General features: G+C 45.9%; 1 protein-coding gene across 1 annotated transcript; it reads right to left on the bottom strand.

Moving 5' to 3' along the window:
* Positions 1 to 567: 567 nt before the first annotated feature.
* LOC144165338 (glutathione hydrolase-like YwrD proenzyme) lies at positions 568 to 27,581 on the bottom strand. Its single transcript, XM_077695446.1, has 4 exons — positions 27,450 to 27,581; positions 16,712 to 16,882; positions 8,289 to 8,383; positions 568 to 811 (listed from the first exon to the last, which is right to left on the bottom strand). Exons 1-4 carry the CDS (start codon positions 27,549 to 27,551, stop codon positions 568 to 570), a joined length of 612 nt encoding a protein of 203 aa, XP_077551572.1. The 5' UTR covers positions 27,552 to 27,581.
* Between the last annotated feature and the right edge of the window lie 362 nt (positions 27,582 to 27,943).

Genomic DNA, 27,943 nt, shown 5'->3' with positions numbered 1-27,943 from the left:
GAAGTAATGAAAGCGAAGAGCTGCAAATGAGATAGAGTGAAAAAGTAGCAATAGTAGTAGTATGGCCAGGCTTCTGCCGTGAATGCATGTAAGCAGACCTGATTTCTCTGAATTGTCTTCTGTAATATAGTAATATTTTCTTTTAAAGCTTAGTATTACTAATTTTTCGTAATAGACGAGCCAATCAAGTACAGATTTGTACGTTGTCCCCATTCCTTCAACGCAATAATAAAGTTATTTATTGGTGCAGTGATCATACACAACAGCTTTTTTGGCGCTAGACCCCTTTAATGTGTGCCTCATTTAGTGGAAGGCATTCCACTATGCCACGTCTCCATTCCGAAGGAAGAGACCTCCGGCAAGATTTCAGTTTTCTTCGTGCCAAACACCCGAGGTAACTCCACCGAATAGTTATGTGTACTATAGCTACATTAGAATTACCTCCGTTTAAATTTATGTACGGGATAATGGAATAACGGAAATAAAACAGGCAACGGTTCCTTGAGAAACCGGCCAGTGCCACAGTATTGTTTACGGCCCCCGAAATAGTCCGTCTTTTAGGGAGACTCAGTATCCCAGGGCGATTCCGCTGCAGCGAGGGTCGATGCCGCACCAGAGGGAGGTGCGACTTTTGGATTCTCCTTTTTCCTCCTCCTGCCGCAGGCTTAGGTGGCGACCTCTGCACAGCATAAGGGCGTGGCCAGCGCTGAAGCAGTCGCCATCTGGAAAGATCTTGTCCACAGCGTGACCGCGCATCTTGAATGTGTCCAGCGTTCCTCTATCAAACGCTGCTTCCACGCTTATAGGGGCACTGCAGCGGAACAGAAGAGTGGCGATATTCGTATCAGTACGAACAAAACAGAAATACATGCGTTTTAAATGTTTGCTTACACACCATTACACAACTTATTCCAATGAACGTGAACACGGGCACGGACACACACTTATACACACAACATCAATATCGGCCTTTTGCACTCCAGAATAAAAACCTCAATGCAGCCGCAACTGCTCCTATCCTGTGCTGTCCCAACGCCTTTCTCACCCCAAAAATATTGTGTGTGATCGCACTAAGTATTTGCCTTCAATAACTTCTGGTCCTGGTTCACGGTAGGTCAACTTTAACCCCGGTTGTTCACATTTTAGCTGTTTCCACATTGCATACCCAGGCCAACACGATTACTTCGTTTCAGTTGAACCTTGCACACTTGTCACCGGTAAAATCTAACAATACAACCAATGTATTGCAAGTGTTGACGTCGAGCAACCGGAAAATTCGCTATTAGATAACCAATTACAAACTAAAGCCTCAAAAATAACGTGCATGACATTTATGCCCCAGAATAAAAGGAAGAGTAAGAAAACGGGATTGCATTTAATTATTTGCAGTCAAACTGTGCAGAAGAACCGAAGTTTTACGCGTTGCGTTTAAGGAGAAACATTCGTGGAATACACATATAGCTGAGCTAAACACTGAGCTCTCAGAAATATAAGTGTCATTTCGAGAATCGGCCATCCCATACCATTAGGCCTGCAACAACATTTATGTTATTCCCTCTGTAAAATAAGGGGAGAGACCAAGGGCCCAGACGTCCGCACGATGCGATGGTGGTTTTACTTTACAAGATGGCGAGAGGATGTAGATGAAGCAGCTCGAAGGAGAGGCGCTCACGAGAGATTTCGGGCACCGATGATGATATTCGCATCGCTGCCGCGATGATGATTAGAAACTTTCTACATGTTCCCCGGCCCCATTTTCCCCGCCCACAAAGAAGCCGTGCTCAGTCCGCGTCCATTAGGTGCCTTCAGTTCGTTCTTGTCGGATACTGTAAGGCAATCGGTAGGCGAAGCTACAGTGGGGGCCGTCTTCCGAGCAAAAGCCGGTAGAGTCGGTGCAGACTACGCAGCCATGCGGAAATTCGAAGCAGATCTTCGACGCCTCTTAACTCGGATGTGTATTCAAACAATTTATATACACCTCGTCCTGAAAACACCTTCCTAGCTCCTTGATGCTTCTTTTGGTTTGTTTGCACTTTTCTGCTTGAACTATCATTGTCTTGAACTATCTTGAACTATTAATGCATTCCGTTTCCTAAAAAGGTGGTTGCTGCAAACCTTTCGGCTGTGTTGTATTATGCGCGCAACGACAATCCTGTTTGGATATCTCTCATGATGGTCAGTACCCCGCTCTTCAGCGTCGTCCATCGATTTTCTTTTAGTTACCAACCCTTGTCGCTCATTATGCCGCCTTAGTTCTCTAGGCGGTACGTCCGTGACCTCAGTTTGGAAGCTCTCCCGATACATAGCTTGTGCCGACGTCAAGGGAGTCGATGAGATGTCTGACTTGCTCATGGCCACGTCGGCTGACTCTTGGAAGGCATACGATAGCAACGCGTCTTGAGCCTGAAGCCAACAAAGTTGTCGCATTCTCACGCATTGCTTGCGGTAGGCGCTGTGAAGCATGCGGTTTTTTTGTGCGGATCCAACATGCGGATCCAAAAAAAGAACTACTACTACGGCTTTATACTGCTTTGGTTGGGTCTCGTTTAGACTATGGCAGTGTGGTATATGGGTCGGCGACTAAAACAGCGTTGCGAATGCTTGACCCAGTGCTACACTTGGGGCTACGGCTTGCGTCGGGTGATTTTCGCACTAGCCCTGTTGAGAGTATGTATGCCGAGTGTAATAAGTGGAGCCTTGAGAACCAACGGACGTACATGGACTTACTTTATGCTTTTAAAATTTCATCGCTGAATAACCATCCTTTTTATCCTGTCTTTAACGACACATCCACATCTGTGCTTTTTGTAAATCGCCCATCCGTTCCTCTGCCCTTTTCACTTCGAGTGAGAGAGCGAGCCTCGGATCTCAGCCCTTCGTTTTTAGACGTGTACAGATCATCCTTTTCAGACATTTTACCTCCTTGGAAAGTTCGTCCTGTTTCCTCCGACATTTCTTTTATGAAACTTGACAAAAATCGGGTACCGCGAGCTGCAATACTGCAGCACTTTCTGTCTCTGCAGTTTAAATACCCACTTGCAGAATTTTACAGTGACGCGTCTAAAACCTCCACTATGGTCTCCTGCGCAGCTCATGGTCCGAAGTTCAGTGCAACCAGAACCATGAGCGTCCACACAACAATTTTCTCAGCAGTAGCATATGGAATTTTATTGATTGTACGACACATACTTGAAAGCCAAATTCCAAAGTCTATCATCTACACAGATTCCTTGAGTGTTGTTCGCGCACTGTCATCGCATACACCCCCCAAAAACCACATAGTTAATCTTGTATTTAACACTATCATGTCTGTGTATGCGCAGAAGCATCAGCTGCTCCTCTGCTGGGTCCCAGGATACGCTGGGATCGCTGGAAACGAGTTGGCAGACGAGAGGGCAGCTGCTGCTGCGGTCCCAGGATACGCTGGGATCGCTGGAAACGAGTTGGCAGACGAGAGGGCAGCTGCTGCTGCACTCAGGAACACTGTAGACATAACAACCGTACCATATACAGACCTCAAGCCACACATAAGACAACACTTGCGTAGAACATGGCAAACACACTGGAGTGAACAGACAGATAACAAGGTACACGCTATAAAACCAGGCTTGGGACCATACACCACTGACACACGCAACAGACACACAGAAGTCGCCTTGGGTAGGCTGCGGATAGGGCACACCCATGCAACGCACTCGTATCTGCTAACGGGATCTTCTAGACCCCAGTGCAGCAGGTGCGGAGAGGCCCTATCCGTAGTGCACATACTAATCACATGCAAGGCACTTCACACCACACGACGCAAACACTTTCCAGAAATCTACAGACAACAAATCCCACTCCACCCACCGCACTTCTTAGGCGATGAACCAATGTTTACTATCAAACGTGTTTTTAATTATCTATCAGAAGTTAAATTTCTGAATCTCATATCGTATCATGCATAATCACAACCTGGCCCTCTACACGAGCCATCCTCATTGTCTTTATTTGTTTTTACTTCTGGTGCTAGTCACTTCTCGTATTGACTTTAATCTGTGGTAGCTAACCATCTTTTTTTTGCCGTTCTTTGCCCCAGTTGGCCTTGCGCCATTAAAATGCAACCATCATCATCATCATACATAGCTTGTGCCGGCGACAAGGGAGTCGATGAACTGTCTGACTTGCTCATGGCCACGTCGGCTGACTCTTGGAAGGCATACGATAGCAAGGCGTCTTCAGCCTGAAGATCACGTGCAGCAACAAAGTTGTCGCATTCTCAGGCACTGCTTGTGGTAGGCGCTGTGACGCATGTGGTGGTTCTGTGATATAGGCTTTTTGGGAGTTCTTCAAATCATGTTGGTCATACAATCGTTCCTTCATTGTGAAAAGCTCTTCGAAGTTGGTTGATAAATTTAATGACTCGAAGATCTGGCTTTGCCACAGGGCGTCACATTTTCTGCCTTTCCATTGGTAATTTCTTCAGCACATAACGTGAATAATTTCGAATTCGTATTCGATGTTTGTAGCGAATGCCTCGTCTATATGCTCAATGTCGATAAACGGTTAGATTTCTTCGTTCAGCAATCTCAATCTAACTTCAGCTTTCGTAGCTCATGCAGAAAGTTTCCAGCACAACGCTGACTTAACTGCCCGTCAGGGGCAAGAATAATGTTGCACCTGCATGCGTGTGCAGTCTTTGAGCGAGTGCCCTTTCTTGTTGTCTTTTGGTCTTCAGTTCATCAGGATGCATCATGTACCAAATGGTACTCTGTTCGTGGGGAAAATGTAGCGCGCCTTTCGTTTTGGGATGCTCTGCGACATTCCATTCACCCTTTCTGGAATCTCTGCCCGGACGCATTGGCCAATAGTCGGATGGGAGTGTGTATCGTCATCTGTCGTCCCATCCTGTCGTTCGGCTTTGGTTAGCGCGACCGTGGTTCCTTCCATCACGTCGTCGGCATCGAGGAGTATTCCTTCTAATTGGCAAAATTTCGGATGACTCCGAATCGCACAGGGCTTTCTTCACGGGTGTATCGCCACCATACAAAATAAGAGGAGAGACCAAGGGCCAAGGCGTCCCGGTGATGCCGTGGTGTTCCATTTCACAAGATGATGACTAGATGTAGATGAAGAAGCGAAGTTTTTAGTAACATAGGGTGTAAAAACTTTCTAATCATCATCACGCACCGATGATGATATTCGCAACGGTGCCGCAATGATGATTAGAAAGTTCCTACACCCTGAGTTACTAAAAACTTCGCTAAAACATTTTTGTATGGGCCACTGTCCCGAAAGCCAAATATAAAAGGCCAATATTTTACAAAAAATGGACAAACTAAGGTAGAAAATATCACAGTTCAAATAAATAAAAAAATAGACTTGCGCTGCCCATGTCGTGAGACGAAACGACAACCGGTGATACACAGGGTAACAGAGTGGATACCAACGGATTGTTCTGAAAAAAGCGAAACACCAGTAATTCGGCGGATGGATGAGTCCTGCAGTGGACCCGGGTAAAACGATGATGATGATGATGATGATAATTAGGTGTATATATTTCGGCTGCTACGCAAACTTGAGGACAGGTTCCTTAAACGACGATAATTCAATGCTTGGAGCTCACCATTACTTGTGCATGACCGTTCTTCACCCCTTGCATGAACAGAAGATGAACTATAAAGCGGACAACAATATTTCTCAAGGTACCAACTCATATACATTCCGACATGCTGCAAGAAAAATACCCACGGTAAACAATTGTTTACGCACCCCTCAATTGCGAAACTTCGACACCATGCACCCACGTTTTAATTAAAGGGAAAAAAATATTTCATATTTGTGTTACCGCTTGGAGTCAAAGTTTGGGGTCTGATTTTATGCAGTCTCTTTTTTGTATTTTTATAACATTGTTTTATAATACGCAGGATGTTTTTGCCGAGTGCGGTGTTTTTATTGTGTTCGGGGCCTTAGTCTTAGCTTTCCGAATTTTTACAAAAAAGAAAACATTTGACGATCACCCCAAACGAATACACAGGCGTGAGAGTAACAACCAGAGCGGCAAGAGGTCGTCCCCAAGGCGAACAATACGAAATACACTTTAGAAAAAAAACATAGAAAAATTCCCAATAGGGAATGCGCTCAACACCAAGAGCCAAGGTAGTGTAGAACAATAGGCCAACAAAGGGAGAGCGGTTGCCGCATGAGCCGCGTTCCGAAGTGTCGTTCCTCCAAGTCGCTCCAGAGCTCAAGGCGACTAATAGGGACGCCAGCGTTTCTGCAAGGCGGTCCCTCAAAAAGGACAAAATTACATTGGGCACTTGAACTGGCGACTTTCGCCACCGACCCGAAGCACAGAAAAGCAGTGCAGGCATCTCTCCCTCGTTACCGGTGTGCAGAAGCCACCGTTAGTTTCCCCAGCCCCTCGCTGTCATCGCAGCGTCGCCATCTTCCGTGTTCTCCTCTACAGGGCTCGCGCTGATGGAAAGCATTTTGCATGCGCGTTGATGAATGGATCCGGGCGGCATCAACGCAACGTTTCCATGAACACCCTTGGCTGCCGCATCACTACACACACCGAAAAAAGTTTTAGATGTGAAGTTATCTCTTGCTCTCGGCTGCGTCGTCCATCGTCCGTCCATCCACACCTCTCCTCCTACACTACAAAAAAAAGTTAGCGGCGCCCGGTTTTGATCCCACGACTCTCTGGCCGCAACGGGAGGTACGTGGCGCTCTCCCCACTGCATTACAAAACCGAGATAGGAGCAAGTGCTAAGAACGCGCCTTATGTCCTTGACTCATTCAGACTGCGTGAAGAACCTACTTATACAACGAAGGCGCGCGAAGCTGAACGTCAACGGAAACGACGAACTGGAAACTTTAGAGGAGGATGTTGAATTTCACGTGGGAAAGCTGTAGCGGGAGGCGCCACACGGCTTGCAGCTCATCCAGAGAAGAGGACGAAGAGCGCGGGCAGCGGGGTAGGAGCGTGAGCACGCATAAGGAAAGCAGAGAACCAGGAGGTGTTGGATCAGGTGACGCTGGTGTCGGTCTTTTCGCTGTCTCTACATTTCTCTACATTTCTCTTTCTCTACATGGGGGTTCACACTACGTTCCCATTCGTGCTCCGATAAATGAAACAATATAACGGCTACACAATGGAACCTGCATGGACCCCCTATGATACTTCGAATCCTCCTCGTGGTTCCCCACGGGAAGGTGGTGTAATTTTTTGTTTTATGCGTAGAGTGCTTTAGGGGATCAGCTTGTCGTCTTAGCTCGTTGTAAGGCGTAACTCATAGCGCTCTAAGATGTCAGGTTGTGCTGCCAAATAACGGGCAAATTTGTGCCTGTAATATCGTGGTAGCGGCGTCCCACAGAAGTTTAGAAAATCGATTGGTTTAAATTGTCATAACCATTGAAAATCCGTGAACCTCTGGCGCCTGTCATATATCTCACCGTTGTTTCGCGCAAAGAAAACTGCAAGTACATTTCAGGCAAAATATCTGTAGTTAACCGGCAGCACCGGCGTTCATTTAGTGAGGAACGCTAGTTGGGTATTTTTTTATGATATTAAGCAAAAAAAAACAGTGGCAGTGCACGAAAAAAATGGCGCGTTCCAAACAGCGCACTGGGGCGCCGGCGGCGCCGGCACGGACTGGAGGAAAAGCAAGCAGAAAAAGAACAGGACTCCAGTTGGCGCTGTTTCAGGCAGCGGACGCGCGAACATGGCGAAGGCGGAAATCGCAATTGCATTGGACAAATCTGTGTTCCAGTCATCAAGAGAGCAGTGAGACTGGGCGGCAAGGAGCGTGACGGGTGATAGCAGTCAGCCGGAAATCACGTTACAGCCGTTATGGGGAATCACTGCTATGCACTTTCGACAGCTTTGACGTTTAATAGAACGCCGTAATTTTTCTCCTAACTGTCGTCATACGTTTGTGTCCTTTTCGCTTCCTCGGCATCTTCCGGTCATTTGTTTTTGTGCCAACGTCGATGCCTATCCTTTCGTATTTCCAATGTAATCTCGCTTCTCTCTCAAAAGTTGACCTTTCTCAAGCGGTCTGGAGTTGAACACTAGCGCTGCACATTCGTTTACAACATAGCATCAGATAATATCAAGTGTAACGTTGCAAAACGAATGCGCGTGTAAAATGTCCTATTGTCATATTGCACGCTCTCCGCATATTTATTGCCATTAAGCACGTGAATGAAGAGCCTTAACCGTTGTCTGGCGATACACACGAAAATATTTTTTTCTTACAATTGTCAGACCTGTTTAATAGAGACTTATAAAAGCAACTGCTTACTCTGCACTGGCGGAGAAGAAATCCCCCAGGCGGAACCTGGCTTTGGCTACAGATTCCTGAGGGTCCATCCCAAAATGGATCATGTTCAGGAGAAGCTGCAGCATTTGTAAAATAAATGAAAGTTCGCGTAGTCAAAAATATGCGGTGGATGGCACGAGAGGCGGAAATTGACGTACCGGCTCAGCTATTACGGAAACGAAAAACCAATCATCTAGGTCGGGGAGCAAGCACGCGAATTACAAAGTTCCGTAAACAAAATAGCATGCACAGCCGCTGGCTTAAACGTGGCAAACCGATATATTCCGAGAACCATACCCAATGCAGTCAAATTATGTGTGTTTAAAACAAACGCACAAAAAAGCAATTGTTGTTTAACACACACACGGCTACAGAACCAGGTCTCGATATCGATGTCAGTGCATTGCAATGGCGATCTTGATTCATTGCGATTGGTAGCCTAGGAACCCCAGTTGGCAAGATAATATTGCCTAATTCTCCTCCTCGAGACAAAACGTAAGCCAGTATTGCCTCTTAGTGAGCGCTGCCCCTTGAAGCAAATAATCGGCATGCAACAAAATCGACTCCCCTTTGGTGTTTGATTTTACATTAATCTTTCCTAGCAAAATCAATCCAAACAGTACGTGGAAAGGTAGCCCATACAGATTTTTGATTAACGGGACGCTTCGTTGTGTGCAGAGAGAGATCTTCCGGTCAATCTCGGCGCGACGTTGTCTCAACCTTCGTCGGCCAACGTAACCGAACGAACGCACACAAAAACAGGCAAGCCGAGCTTTCATCTAAATTGAATTGTCAACTGCTTGTTTCTCATTCACGGAAGGCCGCATAAAAGTAAAATAATTGGCGCACCTCGCACCAGTGATGCAAGGCTGCAAGAAACGACACAGCTGTCAACCCCTTTCCCTTCGTCGTATACCCGCCTGTGCACCTCACATGGATTTCCAAACTTGGCACTTCAAGTTCTTTATGACTGGCAGGCCGGGATCGTGTCATCCACAGGCTTTCACCTCTTCCTCAAAGTGGACCTCTTTAGCACGCCCTAAAACAAGGGGAAACTGGTTTTGTGAACTCGGCGCTTGTCTAGGCGACCGAAGCTTGGCTTTGCGTACGCGGCTAGGTGGAAGTCGGGCCGGGCGGACTACGCGAGAGTTCTTTTTTGTGGGTGCACGTGGTGGCGGGGGCCCCGAGGACGTCATAGCTATCGACCGGCACTTGGCTCCGTTTACGCGGCTGGCCGAACGTCATGCTGCGGGTGTGCCCCAGAGGAGTTTCATATTCTTGGTATTTTGTTGCTAACGCCAAGAGAACAAGCTTAAGCATAAACAGCTCAGCTAGGTGAAAAAACACTTGTACTTTACGGTACCGCAGACTTCTCAGTGTTTTCGAGAATTGTGGCCACTTTCTACCATGCACAGTGGTAGCACAGAGCGTCCTACTGTGCGGACGGAAATGTGGATAGTCCGACTGCAGCAAAGATACTTGTTTCATGTTTTTCTTTTTTCGTTTCAAGATTGGTTAAATATACGCTGCGTCGTGGCGAGACTCTTAACATTCTGGAAATATCGCGAAGCCTTGTGGGTTTCGTTGGACGCGATCGCGTGTCATTAACCGCCCTCGTAGGTTAGTACTTTAAATTGCTCTGTGGCCTTGAGTCGCCGATTTCTTTGACACAAAACAAAGCTAACTGGGAACTATTTTTTGACGTTGGCCCCTCTCCGCTCCAAGACGCGGGTGCCTCATCTGCCCCTTCATGCAATAGCGTTGCTCTTTAGTGTTTTTCATAAGTATTATTTTGTATGTTGTGCTATCTTTCCTAGGTTGTAATCCGTGAGTTTGTTACCGTTGCGTTTCTGTAATGTTTGTCGATGCTATTCTCGCTCGTATTTCCAATATTTTGAGCTTCAGCTGGGCACAGCTTTGGCCTAGTTGGTTGATGACCGGAAATGTAAAATCGCAAAAAACGGCAAATCAAAGAAACATAGAACACTGACAATTACCGTATTCACATGACTGTAACGTTACCACAATTGCAAGGCGATGGGTGAGTTTTCCTTGAATCCAGAATAAAAAAATAAAACCGCGAAATTAACGCGGGGAGAAACTTTCTGTCTCGCAAGAAAAAAAAACCCGTCATAGTAGTCCCTCGAAGGGAGCCAGCGGAAGCAAGGAAAAGCACCTTTATTTTTCAAACACTGCGTCTACACTCCCACCTATGACGATTTGAACCTATGTTCCAGAATTGTCCACGTGTGCTTCCATATCGCTTGTTTTCAGCTCTATCACTTCAGCCCCGACAGCCATGATGGGGTTGCTCTGTTCTGCTACAAAGTCAGCAGCAGCTTCCCAAATTCGACGTGGCGGCCGAAGCGAGGCCCCCTGAAACCTCTTCCGCCGGTTTCGCATGTGAAAAGGCGCTGCCGCTGAAGCCACCATCCGCGGATAGATGATACGTCGAGTCATCGGACAGCCGCTGAACTGCCTTTTTTAGCCAATAAAATACTGCGTATTTTTAAAGTAGCGTTGTACTGAGCGGAACAACAAGGCGTCCTAGCACTTCACGGCAACAAAAACCACTGAGACCTCCCCTGTACGATGCGAAAAAAAGGCAAAGCGCTGCGCGAACTAAAACGAACACATCGTTTACCTCTCAACCAAACCGATCTTGTACTCCAGCCCCCCGCTGCAACCGCAGCCCCAGTTACAAGAAAACCACTAATTCTCAATCAAAAAACTATCCCCAGCTATCTCAAACGCTTCAAACTGTTCGAACCGAAATAGATCAGGAAGGCCTCGCCCGCTTGGAGGATGGTCGTCGTATGCATGAGTATTTCGATGGGCAGCTCCGGCAAATCCGAGACCTCCTTCATCAAGTCATCACCAACGTCTGATCTTCGGAACCCATACTTGAACCCCCTCGCAAAGTCTCACCACGACCCACACCATGACCTATAACCCTCCCACCATTCTTCAATGGAACTGCAAAAGCTTTTCGACCGCCAAGACAATCATCGCAGCCAAAGTAAAATACATCAAACCAATCGCCCTCCTACTTCAAGAAACCCTCACCACCCCTCAGCTGCCAGGATACAACGTCTTCATCAATCCTTCTATTCTACGCAACTCCCAAGTTCCTGGCCATGCAGCTGTCCTGCTTGACTCCTCCGTCCCAGCTACTCAGTTGCCTTTGCCGCTTTCTTCCTCCCCCTCTACGGAGTTGTCGCAATCATGGCCTATCCTCCCAGGGACAAGAAGCTCATCCTGGTCTCCGCCTACTACCGACCCAGATATCAAACATGCTCAGATGCTTTCTCATGGCTCCAACATATCAGAAATGAATACCCTTCCACCCCCATTCTCATCGGAGGTGATTTTAACGCCCCCCACAGTACCTGGGGCTATCCCACCAACTCCGGTAGGGCAAAATACCTCCTCGACTCTACCGAAGTGGCCAACGTTAATCTTATCAATGATACCGCCTATTTTACTCGGATCGCCCTCCATCCCAATCATGCCGACACCACCCTTGACTTAACATGGGCTTCCCCGGGCCTTGTGAAGACCTGGGCCCCCTACTCCCCTATTTGGGGTAGTGATCACCTTCCTATACTCATAACTCTTCGAGGAAAACGCATACGAGACCGTCAGACTATTCGCTTTCATTTGAACTGGGCCACATTCGGAGAGAATCTTCTACAATACGATCCCCCGTCCTCACTGGAGGAAATGACTGGCATAATTAGGAACTCGTACTTTGCCCTAGCAGAGACCATAACTTGCGACGAAACTTCCCCTCCATTTGACAACCACTTGGCCAACTTATGGAAGCGCATGAAGTACCTCACGCAACTCTATCGTACTTCCGGCAGAAGACATTCCCTTCTATGTCGCATACGTGACCAATACGGAACGATAACGGCTTACCAAAAAAAACTGGCCGCCGACAACGGGGCGGCATTATGCAACGACCTGGGCAGACTCCCTGGACTCACTTCTTTGTGGAAACTTCATCGCAGCCTTGGTGACAAAAAATGCAGCCGCATAACAATAGTGGCAACTCTAATGCTCATCAGCAAGAACTACTCCCTAACTGAAGAAACTGTCCTTCGCAGCTTCTTTCCTCACGCTTCAATTACTCCTCCGCAACCATTACCAAAATTACTATACACGACCCAGTGCCTGAACTTGAAAGCCCATTCTCGTTTGCTGAACTCTCTACAGCGCTCCGTCAAGGAAGGGCCAAATCCGCCCCGGGCTACGATGGTATTCAATGGATTCACCTACGCAATCTACGTGAACCAGCCCAGCTATACCTCCTCGAACAGCTCAATCACTCGTAGGAAACCGGACTCGCCCCCAACCACCACAAACTGTCGCTGATATTTCCAATACCGAAACCAAACAAGAAGCAACAAACCCCCGACGACTTCTCGCATCTCCGACCGATATCCCTTACTCCCGTTATCTGTAAACTAATAGATAGGCTCATCCATAACCGAATCGCCCACTATCTTGAATTCGTAAGGCCCCATTTTCACCCCTCACAAACAGGTTTTCGCCCTAATCTCAGCACCGCTGACAGCCTCTGGCTCCTCAGGCGGGTGATTAACCGCAAATACTCCCGACAACCCCCCGACTACCTTCTCGCACTAGACTTACTGAAAGCCTTCGACTGCATTAGCCAAGAAGCAATCCTTGAAGAACTTGCTGAAGCATTTCCCAGCCAGAAAGCTCAAACCTGGATTCGAAACTTCTTTGAAGCTCGCCCGATTCAATTACAGGGTCCTACCCCGGCTGGTATCCCCGAGTCTTTTACCTTGACAGGGGTGTACCACAAGGCTCCATACTTAACCCAACTGTTTTTACCTTAGCCATGACTAGAATAGCAAGACGGATCAGCACTGAGTCCACAGCCCGCTTTAGTATCTACGCCGACGATATTACTATATGCATCGAATCAGCCCAATACCCAAACCAAGACGCCATGATTACGCACCTCCAGTGCGCAGTGACGAGACTCGAAAAGGTCCTCCCCGACCTTGGCCTGTCCCTCGCACCTCACAAAACAGAATTCCTTGCCATCTTCGGCCGTCAACCCCCCACCAATTACGTGCCACCTCAAGTCAGTGTCGCCTCCATTTCTGTGTCAGCCAGACTGTAACCAATTAAACTCCTCGGAGTCTACATTGGAACCAGAAACAGCCCCACAATATGGCTTAATCGCCTTAAGCAGAAATGGAACTTCGTGCAGCACACCCTCCGACGGCTCTCAAACAAACATGGGGGAGCCAAACAAAAGGCTATCACCACCCTCGGCAGAGCAGTAGCGGTGGGCGTTCTTTCGTACGGAGGGACACAGTATGACCTCAACTGCACCCAACGACACACGCTACAAGTTCTTCACAATTGTACCCTACGCACCATCACTGGCCTCCCACGTCATGCAAAAATTGCTCACCTCCAACAAGCAGTGACCCTCCCACCAATCGACCGCATCCTTCGGGAACAAACGGATCAATACACTTGTAAACGACAACTCACCCACCAAGGCGTGCTCCTCACCGCGTGGGATCAACGAAGCAATATTCCCCTACCTAATTTTCCAGCCCCAATACCCCCACGGCAAAGCATGCTTGTGGATTGAGTGAAGTGCTGGTGCACTGCACTCAATCCGTCACCCCTCAACCCGTCGCCCGCAGAAAGCCCGAGCTTCTACAGCAACGCTACCGACGTCTTGCCTCAACTAAACGACCGTGTGAAATTGACGTCTACACTGACGCTAGCCACATAAACCCACACGTCGGCCCAGCATGGATCAGCCTGGACAATGTATCCATCATGGGAGCCTAATATCACCGTATTCCCAATATTCCTTCAACGGACGCGGAGATCATCGCTATCCAAGATTCTCTCGACTACTTTATGTACGATTACCCTCTACCCATTCGCCCCACCTTCGCATTCTAACAGACTCATATGAAGCTATCCAAGAACTTTGTCATCCCATGTCCACCCACCCTTCTGTCCACCCCATTAGTTATCAAATCACTGCGCTCCAAACATCAGCCTGCCAAGTCCGATTCGACTGGACCCCCGGTCATGAACTAGCCGCTCCTGGGAACCAAGCAGCGCACGCGGCTGCACAGGAGGCCCTTCTCACACTAGCCTCCGATGGACCCCCGGCGCCACCCTTCTCGGACCACCCCTGGCCTAACTGCCCTGACGATGACCCCTCTCTCGCTCCCGCAATCAGGCTCCATAGATTCAAGCAGCTGAAACAACAACGCCTCAAGGCACTCACCCCTTCAGGCCACCTCACCTCCTTCCCCACCCTGACCCGAGCACAAGAGATCTTCTTGAACAAGTTCCTGACCAACATATGTATGGCACCAGAGACAATTTGACAATGGTATTATCCCCAGCACGCCCCCCGATGTCCCCACTGCCACCACTCCATCGCAGCCTATCTCCAACACCTCATCTGACACTGCCCCAAGTTTTCTCGATTTCGTGCATTCACTCTCCCTCACCACGACACCTCAACCTACATCGACCCAACATCCCTCTCACACGACACACTCTTCCAAATCGCCATTTATGCCACAAAAAGCGGCCTAGTACGGGCAATTTCGCAGTGGTCTGCACTTCTTCTGAATAGAACCCTTGAAGCCGGCATCAACGAACAGTGCTCCGTCCTCCCTTCCATCCCGCCCCCTCTTCCTGGCCTTTGGTCTTCCTTTCTAATACAGTTTACTAAAACAAAAACAAGCGCTGCGGGCGCCATCGACCCGCAAAAAACAAGCAAGAAATAGGGTCAGTATTGGCTTGTTCTTCATTGAAATTGCCGTGGCACAAGTTGCCAAGAATTGGGTTCATGGTTGCACTTTTAGGCAACCTCAATTTCGGTATTCGATTGTGACGCGAGGTTGAACTTCAGGTTGCACAACCTAGAAAAAAACAAACTGGCGTTACAATCAAGTGAATACGGTACTGCCAACTGCACCTCGTCCTGTAGCTCCCATTGTGATATGGAAATATTAGGTGCGAAGCAGTTTAGGACCTCGCAATGTCCGTGCTGTTGTCTGGAGTTGTCCGTGCGCACAGCATTGTGAGCCATCTATCGATAGTGGCGCACACAGTTGTACCATCCGCGCGTTATCTGAGGAGAGCGCCGCAAACTGCAGTAGCAAAGAGAGCGAACTTAAAAGGGTACAAAACGCAAAAAGAAAGCAAAAACCATAAACTGTCAACGACAATTCACGGAAAAAAAGCAGTTGAAATTACAGTTCAAAATAAAATGACTACAGCCAGCTACACGAGAGCGCGCTGCGGTGCAATCCGTATATAAGCGCGTTCCGGAATCAACCGATGACCACCAGGCGCAACGTGCATAGACTTCGTGTTTGCCAACTACAATCTAGCCCCGCTCAAAGAACCACTGCCGCAACTTCACCGATCACAAAGCAGTGATCCTGAAGGGGAAAAGCAACCCGGGACTCGTCACAACGTACAAACAATGTCTTCAATAAAACATCTATATAATCACCGCAAAGACGTTTGAACATTCATTACTCCATTTAATGCGCGATAATTTGTGTCAACTCAGTCCAATACGAACCAATAAAATCACATATCTCCACGCCGTGAACGATGCTGAGGGTGCAAAGTACTGGGTTGCCATTTGCCTCTCCATGCTTTTACGCGATTTGTCTTTCGTGCGGCGCTTGTCATTTACAGTGCATTTACTGTACCTCAAAATCATTTAAAACTCAGAGTGCACCAGCACGCACGGACGATGAAGCTCACCGCACAGGCGATACACAACTTGCGCCCCAGTGCTTCGCACCCTCGACATCGTTCACGGCGTGGAGAAGTGTGTGTGTGTGTGTGTGTGTGTGTGTGTGTGTGTGTGTGTGTCTGTGTGTGTGTGTGTGTGTGTGTGTTCCCTTTTTTTATTTCTCAATTCAATCTGCGCCGCCACGTCTGCGCTACCGCTCAAAAAACCGCGAACAAGACGGCCGCTCTTTTTTATCTGGTAGCGCTGCAACTGGAGGGTTTCTCATCCCGGCAGACACCTTTAAACGGGAGACGAAGACGTTGCTGGTTATCAGCTAAGTTTGCTACTCATTGATCTCGGTGGACAATTAGGATTGTGTGACGCAGTCCCAATGGATCCCGGGCACAGTCCACGTACCACAGTGAGCCGTTGTCAGGCGTGAAACTCTTACACAGATTACCACTTAACATACGATGCTTATTGCTTCTCCTGTCATGTTGATGGCATATAGATCCTGAGTCAAGCTTTTCGCTCACTTGCAATGTATAGCAAGAGCCATTTACTCTGAATAATTATCAGTTGTGGCCTATTCTTTCGAGAGATATACATTTAGGATTTACTAGTCACTAACCTGAATGATAAAGCCCGGTTGCGAGATGCCTCCCATTGTTCCGAGAGTGCAAAGCCAGTCGTGCGATTGAGCATCAGTCACAAGGACGGGCATGAGAGAGTGGTAAGGCTTCTTACGTGGACCAAAGGCGTTCACGTGCCCTGGAGTGAGGCTGAAAGCTGCGCCTCGTGTCTGAAAACACAAAATAACTGTCATTTTCTTCGCACTTCTGTTACAGGAGGCTCTTATTTTCAATGTATAAAGCGAAAATGTTTCCTACAATTCAATTGACATCCACAAGCACGCTTTGGAAATATCAATTGACTGTTTTTGCGCAATTTTTGTTTGTGGTCTGTCGTGACAAATGCCACAGCCTGCGGTCTTTTTGTGCTGTTAAGAGTCTGCGAACCGCGAGAAAACTAACGTCGACCGTTTCGGCCCATTGGATGCCGGATGTTCCGGCTTTACTTGATCGTCCACCCCACGCCTCTTCCCAGTGCCACATGCACTGACAAGATCTACAAGGGGCTCACCTTTTTTGATGCCGGTCTCTTCATTGGGAACGCGCTAGTGAGTCATATCGATGTCATGTCGCCACCAAAGAATTCAGTTCATCAAAGCGCTCTTGTTTACACTGTAGCTCGCCAGCGTTATGCGACAGGCACCGGAAATTGTGCCATCGCGACCAAGGTTGTGTTTTTTTTGTTGGAGGCGATAAACAAAAATGCCCATGTGTCGACATTTGAGCCCACATCAAATGTTCTTGGGTTCAAAATATTCCAGGTGCTTCCGCTCTCTCTTGGAAGCGGACAAACGACTAACGTGTAGCCCCTGTAGGAGCACCGAGTGCGGCTGGAGCCCCGCGTCCAGCGTTTGACTGTGCAGCTTAAGCTTGTCCAGCGTTAGCTTGTTTAGCGTTTAGCTTCTCTAGCTTTAGTAGAAAAGCAAATGCTGGACGCAAAACCATGTCGGACGCGGAAGTACTGGAATCCACTACAGTATGGTAGGCGCGTGGCCCTGGACGCTGAGACCCGCCGCATGCGGAAGCACAGTGCACGAGAGGGGGCGGAACGCAGAGTGCTCTAAGCGATCGAGCTCACTGCAACACAACGCTTGAAAAATCCGGAGAGAACTTTATGTCCAACAAATACCGTGACGAATGCTCGCTGGAATGTGTTATTTATCTCATGGACGTATAATTATAAAACTGCACAGCAAATGTAAACACAGACCCCCTTCTATCACGACAAGTAAGACCTACAAAATGTAGCTACAATCACTTGGTCACTTTTCTTTTGCGCTGACGGCTGCCTAGTTTAGGACGTCCCTGCACTCTGCCAATAAAATGTAATCCGCTGATGAAAGCAAATTTATTTTTTTGGATTAAAAATGTTCAGTGAGGATTGAAGTTCCATTAGCATTGCCGTGAGAGTTCAAATATTGGTTGCTTTTCTCCTTAGGACAATAATTCAGACAAGCGGAAAAACTATAATTCAACTTTATATTTTAAAAAGCATAACGTAAAAATTCAAATTGAGGGAGAGTCCTTTGCTGCATATTATTCCCTGGTGAATCTTAATCAGATGATAACACATCCGTACACCAAGAGCTCGAACGCAATCCCGTCGCCCAAAAGCGTGTTTGTGTGGCGGAGCACAATCTGGACCAGCATGTAGGCACTATACCCGCCGAAATAACGACTTAGATATCACTACGATTCCAGCGTGTTGTCGAAATACATTGTTCGTTTTACAAACCACGCTTACTGCGACATTATTCGCAGGTTAAATCCACTGGCATCGAATCACAAATAACGCAAGGCACCGGGGTTTAGGTCCCCGGAATAGTCGTGTCAAAGCGCTAGCACCTGTTTGTGCTTTCATCAAAGATGCCGTAAACCTGCGCATATTCCTCCATGCACTCCCCGCGAACATATAATGCAGGTAATTGGGCGAAAGTAGTCGACGGGACTTCTTTCCGAGAGTCATGCCTTCATTACTAAATTTGGGCCGGAAGCCAGAGGGAACGAAGTTCTGTCCCGCCGATGACCTGCTGGTGTTTCGCTTACCCCTCCCAAAAGTTTTTTTGTCTTTGTGTTTTATTGTGACGTACGCCGCTTCCACACATCTTTAGGTGGTGATGGTAGCACATCCGACTTTCTTCGGGAGTCGTTTATTTTGCGTTTTTTATGTTAACTCACCTTGGTGGTGGAGTGGCCGCGTGCGCAAAACACATGCTTCCGCACGAATGTCGCAGTGGCGCGCTATTTTGTGACCTGCGCGATAATTCAGCTATACTTTTTCTACTACCGTCTTCTTTCAAAAGCAAACGCGTAAATAACGAATTGTTATATTTTAGACAGGTAATTAGTACCGAAGCTCTAGGAATATTCGCACACCCGATTGAATCGGCGGACTGGAACTATCTTTATCTCCAATTTTACGCCAAGAACCCCGATGTTATTTTAGTGGACATATTTAAGGACTGTCACTGTGTTGCTTCTATGCTAGAAAAATGCATTCCAAACTAGGCAAATAAATTTCGCCAATCGTGCATCACGTCAGCGCTAAGAGCCCGAAAAAATACAAAAAACAAATTAAAACTTCATTTTTCTCAAAAGTGTGGTGCTTAAATATTCGCAAATATAACACATACTGGAATGTCTGGACATAACATCTTAAAAAAGCAAAGGAACAATGCTTGCCCAGTAGGTTTGAATGTATACTGGGGTAGGCCGAGAAATATGTCGGGCGAGGCTGACAGGGTAACCAGAAAAATGGAAACACATCGCAAAATGGCCACATTTACACTGGATGGAAGCAGTGTATGTGGGGAGGCCAAGCCGATACTTTAAAGGGGCACTTTGTGAATGCAGGTTCATATAAAAGCTGCGGCGGTAAGGACGACGACTGAGCTATCTGCCACATGTATTTTCGAGTTCAGTTTTAAGGGCTGCTGATTCCACGGAGATAGAATCTTTGACAAGGAAGCCGAAACTAAATGTTATCACCCGAATTCAATACATCGGGCCTTTCGAGATAAACACAATTGCATAGTTTATTTCTCATGTTCGGACGTACACAATAAACCTTAGTCTAGGTACTGGTGTTTTCCCAGAAAGTTAGAAGCTCTAATAGTTACCCATATATTTGAGGCTGGTAATAAAAAACCCTCATATTTGGCACAATCTTCATCCTAACACCTTTCTGCGAAATTTTTGAGGATGGTGTTTTGGACAGACATTTTGCTTTCTTTGGTGTGGAGCGTTTTCTTCGATAGACGTTATATTTCCTTCTTTTTTTTCGTAACTTTTTTTCTTTCTTTCTTTCTTTCTTTCTTTCTTTCTTTCTTTCTTTCTTTCTTTCTTTCTTTCTTTCTTTATTTATTTCTCCCCTACTTACTTTCTTTCTTTCTCTCTTTTTTCTTTCTTTCTTTGATGTACACGGTATTTTCTTAAGTTTGAACACCTCATTCACCACAACTCATAACATATGCAAGTGACACTAATACTTTTTTTCACGTCGAATGTTCTTCCGGCACTTGAAAGCAGCGTTAACGATTAGATGAGATGGCTGTCGGATTGGCCGAACGATAACCGGTCACATTTAAATGCTAAAACACATGTACATCGTATTTCGCCCTACAAATGAAGCTTCAAGCACAACTGTTACATTTACCATCAATAACAGCTTATTGAAGGGTTATTATATGAAGGGTGAATGCCAGACTGAAGTCGTATACAGTATCTCATTATCATGCGGAAACGTCTAAGGAGGACAAACCGGAAGGTGCATTGACCGAGCACGAGAACACGCCGCCTCACTTAAGACAATGTTATCCGGGCACCTATCATTCCATTGCCGCACTTGCCCGAAACGCACCGCGCGCATCGACGAGATCAACGTGCTTCGAAGGAAATGCGATTGATTTGAACTTGGGGTCGTCATAGCAGTGACCATTCGCATGAAAATTGGCACATGCGTCAGCACAGCTTTCTAGGTCTGACAGAGAAACAATTGAACCTGCGTAGCGAATATCCTGTTAACTAATCTTGGAAAAAAGAGTAGCGCTTTGGGGATGTTGGGCAATGTTTTATCTATATATTGTAAATAGATCCTTCTTCACCATTCGCCATGGCTTGCCTCATCACTTCTGCCGCCACGCAACAATATTTTCCCTTTTTTTGTTAGTAAACTCCGTTGATAATCGGCCATGTGTCCGTTTTTTCTTGCAAAGTCTTGTGGCTTTCGTTCAAGCTGAATGTTGAAGTCGATATGAACCAGCTCGCCCAAACTCCATATGAACCAGCTCGCCCAAACTCCAGCAATTCTACCCCCATAAGTCTATCTCGCTCGCAGCACACGTGCATAGCCCCGGCCCTTCCGTCTCTTAGGTAGGTGGTCGCTGAGGCGCTCCTAAGCACAGTGTGCTTTTTTGGGCTACTTATTGCAGTCATATGCGCCGTACTACTTGGTGAATAAAGCCCCTGATTCGTCGTGGCTCTTTGGATGCAGTCGTCACTTTCTCGTGAGTCGAACCTGTCGTGGCGTCCCTCCAGGACGCTGCACACTCTTCGGATATTTTGAAGGCTCTCGTTGGCTACCGTAGTCACATAGCAGGTGTTTGAGCCCTGCGGTGACGCCCTTTATGTCCACATAGGCATCACAGGTGTAGTTAACTCCTTTTATCCCCGAGTACTCTGTCTCTGCTCTTATTACAAAAATCTCCAGTTGGACCTTCGTCGCAATAAACAACGTTGCATAATAGTTCAGTCTCTTGAACTCTAAGAAAGTGAAAGCGTAATTTTTCGCCGTCTATCTTGCAAAATATTTGGCCAAATCTTCATGTAAGCGCTTATCAACATTGAGGGTCAATAAACATGCCATCATATTTGATAATTGAAAATTCTCAATTAGTTCCTGTGCCGATGCACTTGGATTACTCATGTACAACTAAAAGACGACCGCGATGAAGAGGAGAACTATTGATAGTGGTGTCCCCTTTGTAGTGGGGTGATAACGTGCCATCTAACCAAACAGCTAGGAAGAAAATATTACTCGCATTTTTTACACCCTCTATTTTTAAACTAGCGCTGCTCCTTGGGTAGACACAAAAACCTATTAGGCGCAAAATGCTCATTGTTTCTGGTGCAGGAGGTAGCTGTGCTTGGCAATATTATCCTGTCGGCTTTTCGTCCACTTGCCTTCTAATCTTCTTTTGGTCGCCTCGACAGCCCTAAAGTTACCTACCACTGTTCTACCATCAACTCCTAGCGCTTCTGCAAGTGAAATATTTCCCTCTAGATTTCGAGGGGTACCCTCGCATTATAACACAATGTGCCGCATAGTTTCGGTTTCTTTTCCGCAGCCCATGCATACTCCACAATTTTGTGTATACTTCCCACAGAACTTGTAGTTTGCAAGGAACCTGCTCTAGCCTCAAAAAGCAAAGCAATGCTTTTAGAAATATTGTAGCAATTTTTATTTCTGATATTTAATTTCCCAGCCCTGTACATCTCTAAGTTTTAGCTTAGAGTTTTTCTCGCCATTTATTCGTTTCTATCTGCCTAGCCAGTTTTTTGGTTAACTGGGTGTCTTCAATTCTCTACTGTTCTTTCCGTATTTCATGGTCAGCCTTCCGGTCTTCTTTAACCACTGCGTGTCCACACTTTTCAGGTATAGTTATCTAAAATCATTGCCTGTCAACCGACGTTGATGCATTTCTCTGAACATCCTTTCGAAACATATATTATTGTGCGCTTATCCAACTTTAAACGGCGCCCATCCCACACCTCCCTGCACTGCTTCATTTGTTGTTTTTCTATGCGCTCCCAAATCCAAACGGCCTACCGCTCTCTGGTTCACTTAAAGTCCTGCTAGAGCATCTGATTATAGGCAGAGTATGGCATTCGCAAATGTTAGACAGGGAACCTTTTCTCCGTTCCACATTCCTCTCACTACTTCATATTTGTTATACCCCCACAGAGCTCTATGCTTCAATATAGCTGAGGTTCCCTTTCCTTTACCTTGAGGTTCCTTCTCGTGAGTTCTTCAGTACTTATCCCCTTCCTTTATCCACACTCCCAAATATTTATTTTTCTCGACTATGGGCAACGGGACATGCAGGATTAGTAGTGCGTCAGTTGTAGCGTCATTGAAAACCACTATTCCCGATGTTTCAGCTATAAATTTTAACCCGAGACCGGTGCCTTCCTGACTGCTAATATTAATAAACCGTTGCATACCGGTCGGGTCATCAGCCAGGAAAAGAATCTCGTCTGATATAACATTCCCGGAATATGCGGTTACACCACTCCGCCTTGCAACATATGCATTGGGTGAAACCCTAATTGACTTTCTTCTAGTTTTTTTTCTAAACCTGCCATGTAAGTCACAAACAGTATTGGACTCGAAGGGCATCCTTGTTTCAGTACCCGATGGGTGTTGACCTGCTTTGCTCATTTGTGCACTCCCCATGCTAGCTGCACTCTATTACATTTATAGATCGCTATAAGGAACTGTAGTGACTAGTCATCCAATACCTGAAGTTTCAACATTCGCCACAGCAGTTACCTGTTTACGTTGCCCCTTGAATGTCGAAGAACGTAATCCATAACGGTCTTTTTTGCGCTTTCGCAATTTTAAAGCGCTGTGTTATCACGTACAATTTATCATCCAATTGCCAATGAAGTAGTAGTAGTAAACCATGCTGGATTTCCCCAAGGATTTTTATTTTCGGCCACCTGTGCTTGAATTTCTGATTTTATCACCTGCATTACGAATCAATACACACCTGACGTTACTGTGAGTTGTCTGTATGAATCAATACTGACTTTGTTGCCTTCTTTTTATATATATTAAAATCGTCCTAGTTTCTAGCCAATCCTCCGGTATTTGTTTGGTTTGTATCACCTTATCTGTTGCCCTCATAAACGATGCCTTACGTTTAGGTCCAACAAGGTTTATCAGCTGCATTGATATTCTGTTCGGACCCACTGCTGTTTGGGGGGAAACCTCTTGCTCTGCTTTTTCCAATCAAAATTGCTCAATCTTACTTCCCTTTCTGTAGTCTTCTGTGGCGCTGAAGGTATCGGTGCAGGCTTCGTCCTCTATTTCTCTAAACTCTAAACTAACCTCTATTTCTTAGTAATCACTCGACGGATTTGTGCCCACGCGTGCTCTCCTTAAAAATGTCTCCCCTCCTCATCAATCAAGGCTTTTTTAGGGTATCTTTCCTGAGTTTCGAAATTTTAAAACGTTCCAAGTGTTGCTTTTACGGCTCATCAACGCAGCCGCGTGTTCGTCCGCTCGGCGCCAAGAGTGCGTTGCGTTGAGTATTGCGAGCGTGACTCCTGTCGTTTGAGGAGTTTGTACGAATTGTAATGATTCGAATTGCAAATTCATACACGTTTCGCGCAAGCGCACTACCTTTTCCTTCCAGTATTCTGTGAACTTCGAACCCTTAACCCATGTTGACTCGTATCGTTATGTTGGCGTAATAATATCAAGTAAACTAACACGGTCCGATCACATAGAACAACTCGTCGCCGCTTCAGTGAATCACTTGGCTACAACAAAATATTCCTTAGGTCTGGTCCGCCGCAAATCCGAAAATTAGCTTACGAAACCCTCACGCGTATAAATTTAAATATGCATCTGCTATTTGGAACCCTCATCAATAATACCTATTTAACGCATTAGAAGCAATTCAAAATTCCGCTACCACATTTATCAGCTCGAAATACAGTCCTCGCCTAAATATTAGCACTATTAAACTATCACTCAACCGCCCCCCGTAGAAATTCGCCGCAAGAACACTCGGCTGTGGCTTCTGCATAAACTATACTATAATTTCGCGTCACAACGCAGTACCGTTTTTCTTCCTCCCAACCGTTCATCGCGCCGCCTCTTTAACTAAGTTTAAAGTCCTTACATTGTTGAACTAATGCTTTTACAGATCCTTTTTACCTACAGCCACTGAAGATTGGAATAACCTTCCTGAATCCGTAGTCCACGAACAAAACCCCTTAAAATTTAAACCGCGAATCACTAATCATTTGATTTGTTAGTAAATTTTCAATTGTGGCCATTGTGTTCTATGTATATTTATCTCCTTCTGTTGACCCTGTGCTTATCATGTAGTTCGCTCACGAATATGCTGTGTACCATTGACAAACATTGTGCATTCGTCTCCTCCTAAGTAGTACCCCGTAGAGGCTTTTAAGGGTTCAATAAGTGGTGATGATGATGATAATTTTTCTGCTTCTAAAGTTCTGCTCCTATGATAGACAGACTACTTGTGAAAGAACAGGCCGTGTCATGCATTATACGTTATCTTAAAACACGCGCCCGCGTTCACATCCGGGTCAGTAGCCTCCGTGGAGGGCAATACCGCATGAGTTATTGCCGTTCTTAAAGTGTACCCCGCTAGTCTGGCGACGATATGTACGTCATCCGACTCCTTCTCTAAAAATTGAAGGCTGAATGACTGAAATTCTTCTTGATGTTGTTAGGAGATCAGTTTATTCAGACTGCCGATAATACACCAGTGCACTTCCCAATAAACCCCACGAACATTTCAAAAATTTCGCCTGGTGACGTAAATTATCTCTCCCTTGTCTTTTTTATGTATTATGGATCACATCATCATTTCCTATAGCTCTTCGCAAAAAGACTTTATGCCATTCAAACCTCCAAAGAGCATCTCATGCACCACTAGCCTCATCCGGAATCTGAAAAAAACATGCTCTTCGTCAACGACCACACTCCACTTCAACCATGTTCAAAATATTATGGGTAAAGCTATCAAATTATGTAAAAACTTAGCCCTCCAGTCGTAGAATAGGAAGTAACATGTAACCTAGCATCAAAAATAGCAACCTATATTTCTTTGTTTTCAGCAGTATAAAACGCACTTACAACAGCTTTCTTTTATATTATTTCCGATTATTCCGTACTTCAATGACATGGCAATACATTCAGCAAAATCGATGCTTATATTACTTACTTCGTGGCTGTCACAGAGTATCGCCTAAACTGATTCGGGTTTTTAACTTGAATTTACTCGCCACAATCTGAAGTATTTGCAGATGCAAACATTGGTTGTCGTGACGTGTGATCGTTTCACAAATTTTGCCGTCATTGCAGGGTTGACAGCTATAGTTAGACCATTTAAATTTCTATGGTAAAGCCTTACCCAAAACGAAAATTTTGCTTCCGCAGAGCAACATGTTGTATTAGGGACTTGAAAGCATAATTTAAAGGTGCATCGTGATAGTTTTTTGCGACGTGTTTTAGAAAAGAGTTATTCCCCTTGTTTAATAATCTGTTAAGCAGCATGTACAGCTCGCTGGTGCGGTAAGATTGAGTGTTTTGTGAGGAAAGTAACAGTCAGAAACTTTTCATATATTGCGGACACTATAGATATAGCTCTACATTTATAAACCCAATTGTCAGTAAAAGACATAAGGCGACCTCCCATACACTGCACACGTTTACTTGTGTTGAGACGTTTTGATAGTGATAAAAATTTCAATAAATCTTTCATATTTTGCCTTTAGACAGTACATGGGTAAGTAATACGAAAAATTAAAATGACTACAAAATGGTTATGCAGATTTTTGTAAGTAATAAGCAAGCAAACGACCATTTAGGAATCACATACAACAGAAATTCAAACACTTATGCTGTCAATATAGGGTAAATGTCAGTACCTTAGCCGATGTCCGGCATCTTTGCGCGCAAATTGAAGATACCATGTATTTATCTCTTTAAACTTGGTCTCACTGATGGTGGTGTTGTAATAAATCGCCCACAGGAAAGTCAGCTTTACACAGTGGGGGGGATCTTGAAGTTTTTGCTGACGATGCTTATGATTAAACCAGACAACAAGCTTGCATTGTCGCAATCGAATTGTTGTCCTCGAGTTATGAATACTATGTCGATGCCATTGCACCATCATAGCATTTGGGTCGCCCGTCATTTCATTTGTGTTCTTTGGCGTGCGTTCTCGGCCTAAATGAAGTAGACTTTGGCATCGCACTTTGGAAGTTAGAATTTCTGACGTCCACGATAGCATAGCGACGACGATGGGTGGTTACGCTGAAATTTCTCGGGAGAGATGCTTGGCTCTCGTCCGAGTTTAGACTGACTCGTAGCTAGTTTGCACTATGATCGCTGACGCCTTGATTTTTGTAAGTCGCTTATTTAGTTTCGCTCGTAGGAAGGGTGCTTGTCTAAACCTTGGTCGTCGATAAATGGAGGGGTCCCTGATTTTTGCCTACCGACACCTATGAAATAATCTGCCGCAAAAAAACTCCTGGTCTGTCGTAGAAAAAGATGCCGCATGCTAGTAGAGCTTGAAAAAATTACGCTAAGTATACCAAGCGCAGACGTGTAGCTTCAACAACAAGGTAAGTGTCATCGATTTCAAGTACGTTTATTGCATGGCAGCTTTTTTTGCAGAAAACTATTTTAATTTGAAGGATAGTCTCCAAAAACGTTAAAATATACTGGGTGGGACGTCATGGTTTGTAATATAACCGGTCCGCACAAGACTTTTTTTAAGTCTGTATGCATCTGCGCATAGCGCAACACCAATATTGTGAAACGCCAATAGCATATCGCCAATAAATTTGACAGGGTACTTGCATAACAGACTGGGTAATTTGAAGACGTAAATGACGAATTGGTGTCATTTCCCGAACATTCGTATTTAGTTTTTGCAGTATAACCCGCTTTAGAAAAATAGTGTTGCTCACGTGAACAGAAAAACCGTGCTCTTCCACAACAGCGCATCCGAGAAAACGAGCGTTGCTTCCAAGGAGGGCACACACGTTTCCATCCACATCGGCAGCTGCCATGAACGTGGTTCCGCTCTGTTTGGCAGCTGATTCTGGCTCTGGCAGCACAATTTTCACACGCCTAAAAGGTAAGAACATCCCGTGATTAAGTACATTTACTGTGACAGAAGAAAAGCTTTGATCAATGTTTAAGAAGAGAACACAGAAACCGATAGACCAAACTGATGGAGCGAACAGTGCTAGCGTGATCGCTGAAAGTTTGTTTCACGTTATGGGCATCACTATACCAGCGTAAAACTAAACAAATAATAATGACAGGGTAACAAAGAGGCGGCCTGCCCTCCAGGCTGGAGTTCCACGCGTCAAGGCATGAGTATGGGCTTACAAGTTTGCGCCATGTACACACCTTCGCATATCATCGATCGGTAATCGCGGTTGATGAAGAAAAGACT

Source organism: Haemaphysalis longicornis, unplaced genomic scaffold, assembly GCF_048455015.1.
Source record: "Haemaphysalis longicornis isolate Haplotype H1 unplaced genomic scaffold, Haemaphysalis longicornis Haplotype H1 scaffold_14, whole genome shotgun sequence".
In the NCBI taxonomy this organism is placed as follows: Eukaryota; Metazoa; Arthropoda; class Arachnida; order Ixodida; family Ixodidae; genus Haemaphysalis; species Haemaphysalis longicornis.
This window is presented reverse-complemented; position numbering and strand designations above follow the sequence as displayed.